A 13,837-nucleotide genomic window follows, 5' to 3' on the forward strand; every position below is an offset into this window, starting at 1 on the left:
TAAAATCCCACCACACTGAGAACATAACCTTCCTCTGATGATTGTCTGCTTTCGGTGTCATTTGAGGTGAATCATCATATTGGGACCAAGACCGTTTGTGCATCACATTGTTGTAAACAATCCACTTCTCATCACCAGTTATCAGTCACTTCAAAAAAGGATCATTTTCCTCACGTTTAATGAGCATATTGCAGATGTTTATATGCGCTGTCAAACGAACTTCTTTTGAGTTCATGCGGAACCCAAATATCGAGCTTGCTTACATATCCCAGCTTCTTCAGATGGTCGTGAACGCTTGAATGATGGATGTTCAATGTTTCTGCAATCTCTCGTGTCGTGTAACGTGGGTTTGACTCGATCAACGCCTTTATTTTGCCGTCATCAACCTCGGTGGGCCTCCCTGACCGAGGAGCGTTGTTGAAATCAAAATCACCAGCACAGAATTTCGTGAACCATCATTGGCACTGACGTTCTTGTAGAGCATTGTTACCATAAACTTTATGCAACTTTTAACAAGCTTGACATGCATTCTTTCCTTTATGGAAGTAAAACAGTAAAATATGGCAAAAATGCACAGTTTGGTCTTCCGTCTTCAACTTGTAAAATCTCCAAAACACAACCAAATCGCTCAATTTTTTTTTCAGAATGAAGCTAGAACTGTCAAATGACACAGCAATACCATAGATGCGAATGACTCTAGTACTTCCAAAAGTGAACTAGTGCCATCTGTTGCAAACATGGGTCATGACTTTTCTGACAACTCAATATATTGACCAGTTTTCCAGGAAGTAGACAGACTGTTAAATATTTAATTGCTATTGAGAGCCTATTGTGTGCAGACACTATTCTGAGAGTTTTACATGTATTAACTAATTTCATCCTCACAGTAGTTTATTTTATAGATGAGGAAGCCAAGGTACAGAGTAACTTGCCAAAATTACACAGTGAAAATTAGGGGAGCTGGGATTGGAATCCAAACAGTTTGGATCCAGAGTCTGTTCTTTTAAGTGCTACAAACACTATTCTGCCTGTGAGTGGAGGTAATTGGTAGAGAAATAGATTTTTTATGATCATAAAACCAGTTCCTTTTCAACTTTTAACATCTATTACCAGAGGAATATAATTTTTGTTATGTGTTGTTTTTTATTTTGTATTCTGTGGCAGCATTTCTTACCCTGTTTTAATAAGTGGGCAGTGCTCCTCGGTTTCCAAATAAGTATTCTTATTGCAGGAGATATTTTATTTTATGCATCACATTTCCTAGGAGTTGTCTTATTATTGTTCTGTGTGAATTTGGCCTTTTGTGCAAAAGAGAAAAGGACCAATAGAGAATAGCCATATGGAAAAAGTACATAGCCTTTGTGTAACTTCTTAGTTGGGCGTATGGCAGTGGTGCCAGTTAAGATTATGATTCATAAAAATTTATTTTCAGTTTTTTACACTTATGTCATAAACATGGATTTATTTAAGTTCAGTATACCACATATATAGTTGAATGGAGGTTAGAAAGTACCCAATTTATTATTATTTCTAAAAATGAGAAGAAATAATACTAGAAAAAATAATGTTCCAAACTAAAAGGATTTGTTTGAGAGGGCAGTTAGCATTTTCCCAGGTTATCTTTATTTAATTTAGTACCTCCCCTCTTCCTGTTATGAGCTGAAGTAACAATTTAAAGCTATAAACTAACCATATACAGGCCATAAAGGAACTCTCAACAGATCACTAGGGACTGAAAACATACCGTGTATATAACCTGACCATGTGGAAATGAACTAGAATCTAGTAACAGAAAGATAACTAGAAAATCCCCAAACTTTTGGAAATTAAATAGATACTTTATAAATATTTGAAAAGATTAGTAAATCAATAAACTTCAAGGTAGACTGATCAAAAATAAAAGAGAAAAAATACAAATTATCTATGTCAGGAATCAAAAAGGAGTCATCTCTATGAACCCTAATTAACCAATGGATTGAAGAAGTCAAAATGGAAAATAGAAAATATTTTGAATTAATGATGAAAAGATAAGATCAAACTTGTAAACTATAGCTAAAGCAGTTCTTGGAATAGTTCCAAATGAATAAATGAATCTAGTAGTAAAGAAGATAAAAAAACCAATGCTCTAAGCTTACATTTTTTGAACCGCTGTTGCTCAGAGCTCAAACTCTTGAGCGAGCTCTTAACCAACTGAGCCACTCGGCCGGCCCTCTAAGCTTACATTTTAAGAAGCTAGAAAAAGAAAATTAAATTAAACCCAAAATGAAAGGAGTAAAATAATAAATACAAGAGCAGAAATCAATGAAGGAAAACGAATGAACAACAGAGAAAAATCAACAAAGCCAAAAATTGGTTCTTTGAAAAGATTAATAAATTTGATAAATCCCTAGCAAGGCTGATGAAGAATAAAAAAGGAAAAAAACACAAATTACCAATATTAGGAATAAGAAAAGAGGACATTTCTATTGATCCTGAAGATATTTAAGCAATTGTAAGAGGATATTATGAGTAAACTAGATGACATGGACAAATTTCTTGGAAAACTAAAAACTAAGTTAGATAACTAAACCGTTATTTGAAATTTATAGGTAGAACATCACTTGTTAAAATGGAAGGCATTTCAGTTCCTTCTTTACAGTGAAGTTCTAGTCTCTTAACAGTAAATTATTATACATGTACTTACTGTGAGTGTCCCAATATGCTTACGACCCAGTGTTTTTTTCTTTGTAGGCTTGTTATGCTGCCTCTGCGGTTGGATATCTGACAGGCAGGTAAACTAAAGTCTATTTTATTTCAATTTCTTTTAAAGCCTGTCTTAAACAGAGGTTCCTAAGAAATTACTTTATAAATGTAAAATGGCAAACTGAACTATATGAAAATACATTTTCCTTGAGAGCTTTAAGCTTAGAAGTCATCTAGTGTAAAGCATTCAAGTCAATTAAAAAAATTTGGACAGAAAACTACATTTCAGAATTACTTTCTATCAACTATCAATTGACACTATATTTACTTGTTAGGAAAAATTTTAAGAACACTTATTTTTTTCATACAAAAATGTATGAAGCAGTCAAAACATTGCTTCTGTATGCAGTCAACTTGGTTTAGCTTAAATATAATAGGAGCAAAATATGAAGAGGTTAGTGAAATACAATGTGAAGATGATATGTACTTTACTTCTTGCAGGAAGATTGATATCTTTCCATCTTTTTTTTAACTAAAAGACATTTTAATCATTGTTTTGCCGAGAAGGTTACCATGATTCACCCTAAAGTGATAGGAATCAAGGATTGTATTTGACCAGCTTTTAATTAACTAAATTCTGTTTTACTTTTAGGCCGGGAGTATGCCTTGTTGTTTCTGGCCCAGGTCTCATTCACGCCTTAGGTGGTATGGCAAATGCAAACATGAACTGTTGGTAATTAGATTGTTATTATTGAAAATATTTTCTTAAAAAATGTCAATGCATGATTTTATCCAGTGGAGCAACCGCTGCTCTGGGGTGGGAAGACTTGGAATTACGTGCTTGAGATAATAGCTTAGTAAAAAATTAAATTAAGAAGAGTATTAGGGGAAAAAAGTTTAAAACTATCAGCAACTCCTTTACCTAGAGATAAACCCTGTTGACATTTTGAGGGGGGGAAAAATTATATACATATACATATATATATATATATATATATATATATATATATATATATATATATATGAATGTGTGTATGGTTCTCTTTACTTAAAGTGAAAAAAATTTTTTTTAAAGATCCCAGCTCAGTATTCAAGAATGAATTTTAATTTTTCATTTTTTCTTGCACAATTAACAAGACAGTTGAAATTCCTATATTTATTGTTTGCTTTATAAGCTGCTTAGCACCTACTCTTTGACCTTGCCCATAAACCCCATCTCTGGTAGTTTACCAATAAGATCATGTTAAAGAGGGTTATGTTTTAATCGATTCATAAAATATTTATGAATTTATAAAATATTGGGAAGGACATATTTGTCTTTCTTTCCATGTGGTTCTTATAGTTCCTTCTTCCCTTTCTTCTTTTCTAGTCTTTCTCTTATTTACTTTAGGGTCTGATAGTTTTTGAGTAAATTTAGCTTTGCTATATCTTTTTTTTCCCCCTTAAAGGATAAGAATGTCATTGCTGAGGAATTTCTCTCATTCTGCCATTTTGAAATAGACTCACTTAGGAAAGTGTAAAAAAACATTTTCTCCTCTTAATCCCAGGAATAATGGGAAGGGCATAAAAATTCATTTTACCTCACCACAGCTAGAGCTTTAACATTAGCATCCAAAAGGGCAGAGGAGAGAGGAGCATGGAGGAAAAACATTTATTATAAATTTCAGATTTTTCTGGAACTGAGGAAGAGTTCTCTCATATCAGGTTATTTCCTAAATCTTTTTAAATCTACAGTTTCTAAGGGGAAATGTAATTTTCATTCTCTTTTTTTTAACGTTCATTGGGTGTTTATTATTCATTGGGCACTTGGCTGAGTATATTGAAAGTTGATCTTATTTGTAATTCTCTTTTAAAAATATGAATATTTCAGGCCCTTGATTGTGATTGGTGGTTCCTCTGAAAGAAGTCAGGAAACAATGGGCGCCTTCCAGGAGTTTCCTCAGGTACCAACTCTAAGATTTTTCCTTTAGAGTTTCGTAGCATAATCATACACCATTAAGATTTGTGAAGAATATTATATGTCAACTGTAATAAGTACATGCATACATACATACAAAAAGATTTATGGAGAATAAAAACTTCTGTCTGCAAAATAACAAAATTAAATAGATGTACCTAAGGTAATTTTTTTTTTTTAACCTGAGGTAATTTAATTTTCCTCAACTAAAAGACAATTTTAGTGTGGATATTAAGAAAGCTTTGGCTCTGATTAGGAGCAGTCATCCAAGAAATAAACTTTTGTCAGGCTTTTAAACTCTAAATGTAAGTTTTTCACATCACGAAAATGCAGGAATAAAAATGGTTTTAGACTATGTGTCTCAGACTTTGGGGAAGTGATAGGTTGAGAGGAAATTCCTACTCAAAATGACTATCAGTTGACTCTGGACAAGTTCATTTTAGATGGCTGCAGGAAAGTACTTAAAGATTTTTAAAAACTTGAAAGAATTTGTCAACAAATGCTACAGTTTCGAGAATAGTTGTGAAAAGTAAATAGGGGAGCGTGAATGAGTAACACTTAAAATATGAAAATATTTGAGCGTTTATTGCACCAAGTTATGAGCAAAGTTTAAAACCATTAGGCAAAGTCTGTTGGTAAATCAGGAATCATTATGAGAACTTCAAAATATAAACAGAATTTTGTATATGATTTAAACTAATAAATATAAACTATTAATTAGATCTCGATATAGGTTAATAAAAAAGTTATATTTTATACTGTTGAAAGGGAATTGAAATTTTACTTAATGGTAGAGAATAACAGTTATTTAAAAGATGCTGATATACATATTTGAAAAATAAGTAGAGCAGATAAGTTATTTAAAAGGAAATTTAAAGTGGCTACAAAACTTTATAGAGGAAAAAAGAAATCAGAGAATAATGTCCATTACAAATATTCTTTCCTACAAAGGAAAATAATACTTTATTAAATTAAATTAAAAATTTGAAGAGAGAGATCACTGATTTGGTTTAAAATCCAAATACCGTTTTTTGTGGAAATACTTAAAACTAAATGACATGACTGTGAAAGTTAGGGAGTAATCTAAATTCTGTTATGCTTGTGGGACTGAGACTACCAGCTGTTCTGTAGATTTCTAGCATGGCCGTGAGACTCAGATTACCAATCGTTCCATAGATTTCATATCAAAAAGTATCAAGAGAAACAGGTTCTATATAATGCTTCAAAGCACATTAAATAGTGCAAAATTAACACTACTGAATTCACATGACCCAAGCAGGATACCAACAAAATATGTAACAGGAAAACTGGCAGAAATGTAAAAATAGATTATTATTGTAACAAGATGTAACAGATGAAGTTATGTATTCCTGGCTGTGGAATTTCTGGGTCCAAGGGTATACTCATCTTAATTTTTAGCATACATTGTCAACTTCCCTTCCCATTTATACTCTCACCAGCAGTTTGTGAGAGTGCCTGTTTTCCTGTGTTGTAGATGCTGGGTATTATCTAAGTTTTTCATTTTTGCCAACCTGAGAAATGAAAATGGTGTCTTATTTCAGTTTGCTTCCTGAGTCACGCTGAAGCAGAAATTTGATTGTGCTTTGTATAGGCTTTTAAGAAAAAGCCCAAGTCCGGCCGAGTGGTGCGTTGGTTAAGAGTTGGCTTGGGATGCCAGCTCTGAGCAGCAGGGCTCCGGTTCAGATCCCACATGAGGGCCAGTGACGCTGAGCACTCTACAGCTAAGATGGCGAACAACAGCTCCACTTGGAGCTGGGCTGCCATGAGTCGCCAGCGATGGCATAGGCTGCAGTGGGGCTGGCCAGCTTCTAGTGTGCGCTTTTGTGAGCTGCTGTGAGCCGCCGTCCGGGAAGAGTGCAATGATAATACCAACATGGGCCAGTGAAATGACGTCCTCCACCACTAGACTGAAGAGCAAAAGGACAGCAGCTTGTCTGTTCCCCTTCCCTGATCCCCCAACGCTGTTCGCCTCCCCCAATTCCCCAATAAAATCTTTAAAAAAAAGATTTTATGCCTATGAACATACTAGAAAATAATGACTTAACATTTTGTCTTCCTTTGGAAGAGTAATATGATCTGTGAGCTGAATTTTAAGTGATTTTCTTTTTGCATATAGGTTGAAGCTTGTAGATTATATAGCAAGTTCTCTGCCCGGCCAAGCAGCATGGAAGCTATTCCCGCTGTTATTGAAAAGGTACAGTGTTTAATTACAAGACCTCCAAGTCAGCTGATTTTTTTTGTTGCTCATACCTGTGCTATTTTTATTCTCAATTGAATGAGTAACAATTTGGAATATATTCAAGCAGTTAAAGATTATATCGTTAAAGAACTATTTGAATTTTAATGTTCACTGCCATTGTGTTACAGAAACAGATAAGTTATTTTGGAAAAAATGTTTCTCCTGTACGTAAAAAAATTTTTTTTTAATGATGGAAAAGTAAAAAGAAATATGAAACACTGGGTGTCCTTTCTCTTACACTTTTTCAAAATAGTATTTTTGAGAATTAGAACTAATGCATATAATACCATCTCTCAGTTGATTAAACAGCATATTATAATTTTAGTTAACCAACATTTATATATGAAGTTACATTTGAGCTGTTTGAAAACCATGTATTGTAGAAACCATTTGACACGTTACAAAGACTTGGCTGGCAGAGCCTAGTACATAATTTCTAAGACTAAAGTGTAATAGGACATGAATTTGAAAACTCTAAATAAATATTTTCCTTCTTATTTCTCTCATTTTAAACAAAAATATGTTTTAAAATACAGTTGACCCTTAAAAAACATGGGCTTGAACTGCACAGGCCCACTTACGTGCAGATTTTTTTCAATACATGTAGTCCTGGAAATGTATTTCCTCTTCCTTATGATTTCCCCAATAACATTTTATTTTCTCTAGCTTACTTTATTGTAAGAATACAGTATATAATACATACGTCATACAAAATGTGTGTAGATCAACTGTTTATGTTATTGGTAAGGTTAACAATAGGCAAGTGTTGGAAAGTCAAAAACTATACACAGATTTTTGACTGTGTAGGAAGTTGGTACACCTGTGTTGTTAAAGGGTCAACTGTATATAGAATCAATAGAGGGTACTTCAGTTTTAATTAAAATTGTTTCTTTCTCCAACTAAAGATGTCCAAAGAAATTAAAATAGTGTTCATGTTACAATTTTAAGTTATCTTTGAGTGGAATATGATAATAAGGATTGCAATTTTTAAAACATTTCCTTCTATTTGTAATAAACTCAGGCAGTAAGAAGCAGCATTTATGGTCGTCCAGGTGCTTGCTATGTTGACATACCTGCAGATTTTGTGAACCTTCAGGTGGATGTGAATTCTGTCAAGTGAGTAATAGTTATACTAGAGTTCCTTCTTAATTGTGTTATTATAATGCTTACCATTAAAAAAGAATTTACCTAGTAGTTTATCAGTTAATCTTCACTTGTCTTAACTTTTGATAATTTAGTACTTAAACGGAATCCTAGCCAAAGGGTGTCTCTTAATTAAAATGGTATTATTTAGTAATTATTTTGGGGTTTATTTACTAAATCAAATACTTGGAGCTCCATGAGTTCCTCATTTGAAATTACTTTTCCAGTACCCATAAATAAACATCCTCATTAATGTAGTATGGTTATTTGGAGACTTCATAGTGTAAACCAAGAAATAAGGTGACTGTTGAAAAGTTATTAGAACTCAGCATAAAAACTTTTAGTCTAATAAAAATTATTAGAACTCAGCATAAAAACTTTTAAACTCAGCATAAAAACCAAAAATATGGTTTAAAAATATTCCAACACCAGTGTTACTATGATTTGCCAAGTTCCCTTATTCCTTAAATATACACTGAGTGAACAATAAGTACAAGAAACATTTTTCACTAGTATCTAAGTCACTCCTGATAAGGATGGGTACTTGGGTTAATGCAGCACTCTGAGTACCACTTAGTACCCTCCTGCTGTCGTGGACCAAGTGGCCCTCTAGTAACTACAGAAAGAAAGTGGGCATTTCTGTACACTCAGTATACCAAGGAGTGGTTTCTGCGAGTATTTGGGAGAGTCAAACAAAAAGGACATCTATTCTGCATAATACCTGATCATGATACCCAAAATAATATTATTGGGCACAGGGAGGCAGAGATGAGCCTCACGTAAATTAACCCTGTAAGCCTCCTTTAAAATTTTTATAAAGATTTGAATGTCCTCTTTTTGTATTATGTGCCCAAGTTTTGTACAGTATGATATTTATTAGAATAAATGAAATTAAAACACTGAGGACTTGGTGTCCAGAAATACTAAATGATGACAATTTTTTTTTTTAAGATTTTTTTATTGGGGAATTGGGGGGATGGGAACAGCACTGGGGAATTGGGGGAAGGGGAACAGACAAGTTGCTGTCGTTTTGTTCTTCAGTCTAGTTGTGGAGGATGTTGCTTCACTGGCCCAAGTTGGCACCATCATTGTGCTCTTCCCAGGCAAGGCAAATCAGTCCCTGGCTTCTGGATGGCCGCTCACGCTGGCTGCTGGCTACACACGGTAGCCCATGGCAACCCACTGCAGCAGGAGCTGCTGCCTACGCCTTGCTGGCGACTCACGGCAGCCCAGCTCCAGGTCAAGCCGCCATTCAGCATCTTAGCTGCAGAGGGCAGTGTCACTGGCCCTCATATGTGGGATCCGAACCAGGGTCCTCTGGCATCCCAAGCCAGATCTCAACCATCGCGCCACTCGGCCAGCCCATGATGACAATTTTTAATATTTCTTTTACTAATGCATATTGTGGCACTAAAATATTGGCTTACCCAGTGAGTGGAAATATAGTGAGGTAGTTAAAAGCGTGGACTTTGGAGACAGAATGACCTAGTTAAATCCAGTCTTGGCCACATGCCATTTAAGGACAAGTTACTTTCTGAATTTTTCTCATTGGTGAAAGGGAGATAATGGTAATACCTAACCTCATTGTTGAAATTTAAATGAGAATAAATGGCACATATTAGGTATTACATATTAGCTTTTAGTATGTTCTTTACTATTACTACAACTACTACTATCATGCAAAGCCATTAACTCACATTTCCTGTCACTGAATTACTCATGTGACGGGCTATTAGGTGATACTGGGGAATAACTGTTAATTTACTAGATGTGATAAGTGATAAGGATATTATGGTTATGTAGGAGAAAATCTTTGTCTTTTAGGGCTACATGGGGAAGTTTTTAAATTTGATGCCAATGATTTATTTTAAAATGGTTCTGGAAAAAAATTTTATATACATGTTTGTGAGTGTATGTGTGAAGCAAATGTAAAATGATATTAGTTGAATTTATTTGGTGGGTATATGGAGTTTATTATACAGTTTTTTCCTAACTTTTTAGATATTTGATATTTTCACAATAAAAATTTTGAAAGTTGGCCTCTTTTAATAAACAAAAGTCTTTATTTCCAGGTACGTGGAGTGCTGCATGCCACCTCCTGTCAGTATGGCAGAAACTTCTGCTGTACGCGTGGCAGCATCTGTTCTTAGGAACGCCAAACAGCCCCTCCTTATCATTGGGAAAGGTAGCACTGAATGGAACTTGACATCTTCCAGGCTTTTGAAAGAATGCTGATTCTGTTTAGAAATTGTCTTTATTATTCACACCTGTTCTAAAGTTTGAAATTGAAATAAGAGTTTTCTTCATCCATGTAGCACTATTTATTAGTTTTAAAATCATAGACTTTATTCTAGAATCCCTAGAGATCTTGTCCTTTTAAAGGAATATCATTTATTGCATTTCTTTGGTCTTTTAAGTAAAATACATTTTTTTCATTATAAAAATAATGTGTGATTGTTATAAAAAATTTGGAAAAACCCAGAAGGTTGGAAAGAAGAAGTCCCTTCACCCAAAGACAACTATTTTTAACATGTATTACATTTCTATTCCTTTTTTGCATGTGTATTTTAACATACATTATGATCATACTACGTAGAAAGTTTTATATTCTACTTAATTCCTTTAACATTATAACTTTTTTTCATAGTCTTAAATATTTTCCTAAATATAAATTTTAATGTCTATTCATGTATGTACTAACACTTTACTGGCAAATATTTAAATCTTTGCCAATTTGTTTGTTTAGAATAGCTGTGACTAACATGTTTGTGCTTAAAACTTTTTCCATATTTAGGATATAAGATAAATTCCCAGAAAGAAAAGTAAGTTAAAAAGTATTCATATTTTAAGGCTTTTGGTGCATATTGTCAAATTGCTTTCTCCCAAGGTATTGTACCAATTTATACTCTTGTCAGCAATTTATTATAGTATCCACTATGTTTTAGAACTGAGGGGGCTATGAATCACTTATGACTATGTTACTCAATTATCAACTTAGGAACTAACTATGTAGAAACTAAAAATAGTTTCAACGAAAATGGTGGCTAACAGAAAATAATTGAAGTCAGAGCTGAGTTGAATGTAGCTATATGATGTGTTAGCTCTCTCTGATCTTCCAAACAACTGCTTTGAGTCTCAGATACGTCTCTTGTAAAAAAGAGATATTAACTACCTGAACAGTATTGTTACATTTAAATAACAAAATACAAAGCACTCAGTGGATGCTAATTTTCATTTTTCCTTTAACTGACATTTGATAAGTGCTTATGATAAGGCAGGGAGTATAGAAAACACGTGCGAGGTATACAGAGAAATAATGTTCTCCACCTGTTGTGAGATAGACCTGGTAACAACTAAATGCAGTATAATCTTAAGTGGTGTGTAGATTCTCAAGGCAAGAGCAACAATTTGATCATGTAGTTGGTGTGAAAGGACTATCCAAAAGAGATGACACTGGCTACACCTTGAAAATCATGTATGATAGGTCACTGAATGGACAAAGAGAGCAAAGGCAGCCAGGAAGAGAGCACTATATGAGCAAAGATATAGAGGCAAGAAGGAGAATACAAGGAAACTTTCTGGCTGAGAAAAAGCAACTACTTTTCATCGTACATGGAAACGAAAAGATTCTAAGGCAGTTTTAGGAGGGGAGCATTATACTGAATCTGAATGTGCACTATACTGTTTACTGAGATTCAGCAGAGAATTATAAGTTCCAAATATGTACTGAGTAATATTCTAGCTCTGAAAAAGAGTATAAAAACTAAATGGCTAAAAAGAACTATAGTGGCCTTGATGACATTAAACATGAAGTCATCTCCAGATTCAGACAGTGAGTTGGTTACAGTGTCATTGAAATAGGGCAGATGGTTATTTTGCAGGCACGCACTGTACAAATGATATGTGACCCACTTGGGTTAGTCCTGTTGGAGTCACAAAATTGTGTAGCCTGTGGAGAGATCTACAGAGCTTTAGAAACTTAGGCCTTTCTTAGACTTTCCATGCCTAGACTAGAACACCAGTCCAGGTTAGCTGATGGTGGGGAGCACTGTATGAGGTTAGAGAGAGCCTTCCGCCATCAGTGCAGTCCATCCTTACTTACCCATCTGAGTGAAGAGTAATTCAGTGGGACCGTAGCATGGAACAGGCGACTGAGAACAGCAAGAGATGTGAGATGCAACTTTTATTTTGGCATAGGCATCCTTCAGAATAATTGAGAATATTATTGGAGGAGAAATTAGAACTATTGCTTTCCTAAACATTTTAAAATATCCAAGATAAAAACCATAGCCATTTGTTTTGAGTTTGAAGCCCTGTGTAAGCAGGAGAACATTTGAGAAGTTCTAAAAGCAGTTTTCACATGGTCAGGGTCTGGAGCTTAACTGACTTGTCCAACACATTTGCGTTTCTTGTAGGCGCTGCTTATGCCCATGCAGAGGAGGGGATCAGAACGTTGGTGGAGCAGTGTCAATTGCCGTTTTTGCCCACTCCCATGGGAAAGGGTGTTCTTCCTGACAACCATCCAAACTGTGTAGGTGCGGCCAGATCCAGGTGCGTGGCATTCCAGATTTTAAATACAATGGGTTGGCAGATTTAAGGCTAATTTAAGTTATTTTGTGACTTTAATGACTCTAGGAGAAGTTCTAAAAGAATCATGTAATGTTCAGCACACCTGTTTCTTCTTAAGACTTTTCAGCACTTTAAAGATGTTGTCCACTGTCTCCACTCTCAGATGAGACATCTGCAGTCATTTGCATCGTTGTTCACCTATGTGTAATATGATGTTTTTCTATGGCTGCTTTCACGATTTTTCTTTATCTTTGGTTTTCAGCAGTTTGATTATGATGTGTCTGGACATGGTTTCCTTTTATTTCATCCTGTTTTGTGTTTTCTAATCTTCTAGAATTTGTAAATAGAGATCTTCCACCAAATTTGGAAAGGTTTTGGTCATTATTTCTTCCAGTATGTTATTCTACACCAGTCTCTTTCCCCTCTCCTGGAATAACACAAATATTAGGCATGTTGATATTGTCCCATAGGTCCCTGAAAATCTGTTCAATTCTTTTTAATTCTTCTGTCTCTTTTATATTTTCTATTTCTCTGCTGAGACCTTCTATCTTCCCATTTATGTCAACAATATTTTTATTTACCTTATGGAACATATTAATAGTTATATTAGCTGCTTTAAAGTCTTTGTTTACTAATTACAACATCTGGGTCATCATAGAATTAGCATCTATTCATTATCTTTTCTTTTGGAAATTGGTCTCATTTTTCAGTTTCTTTGTGTGTTGAATTATTTTGGATTGTATCCTGGAGTTTTGAATATTATATTGTGAGAGTCAGGGCATATTGAAATCCTCTGTAGAATGTTGATTTGTTTGTTTGTTTGTTTTAGCAAGTAGCTAGCCTGGTTAGGTTAAGACTGCAAGTTCTGTCTTACTGTGGGCAGCAGTAGTTCCAGGGTCACTTCAGTTTCAAAGCTTTTGCTGTGCAATTTTGGGTCTGTGCCCAGCTCAGAGGTGAGCCCCAGACATGTGCTGGTTCATATCCAAAGTTAGGGATTTCTTTTCTCGCTGGGAGGTAGCCCCCCCATCCTCTTCGGATTTCTAGGAGTTCCTTTTCCTGGCCCTTGCTGCTGCCTTATATTATAGTACCACACCATCAGTGCTGCCTTTGACGCAAAGTGGCAGAGGAAAAAGAAAGATAAAAAATGAGAAGATTGCCCCCATACTCTTCAGATGACTGGGGACCCTTTGCTCAGCTCTATTTGCCTGAACAATTATGTTTTTCTT

At 34.8% G+C, this 13,837-nt stretch overlaps 1 protein-coding gene across 1 annotated transcript in view; it reads left to right on the forward strand.

Moving 5' to 3' along the window:
• Positions 1 to 13,837, forward strand: part of HACL1 (2-hydroxyacyl-CoA lyase 1) — a 33,776-nt gene that overhangs the window by 3,022 nt on the left and 16,917 nt on the right. Inside the window, exons 3-9 of the mRNA XM_019667149.1 lie at positions 2,731 to 2,771; positions 3,335 to 3,415; positions 4,553 to 4,625; positions 6,777 to 6,854; positions 7,921 to 8,015; positions 10,115 to 10,227; positions 12,458 to 12,593. Of these exons, the coding sequence (XP_019522694.1) occupies positions 2,731 to 2,771; positions 3,335 to 3,415; positions 4,553 to 4,625; positions 6,777 to 6,854; positions 7,921 to 8,015; positions 10,115 to 10,227; positions 12,458 to 12,593 (617 nt within the window). The remainder of the gene's footprint in view (positions 1 to 2,730; positions 2,772 to 3,334; positions 3,416 to 4,552; positions 4,626 to 6,776; positions 6,855 to 7,920; positions 8,016 to 10,114; positions 10,228 to 12,457; positions 12,594 to 13,837) is intronic.

The sequence above is a fragment of the Hipposideros armiger genome, unplaced genomic scaffold (assembly GCF_001890085.2).
Source record: "Hipposideros armiger isolate ML-2016 unplaced genomic scaffold, ASM189008v1 scaffold_486, whole genome shotgun sequence".
In the NCBI taxonomy this organism is placed as follows: Eukaryota; Metazoa; Chordata; class Mammalia; order Chiroptera; family Hipposideridae; genus Hipposideros; species Hipposideros armiger.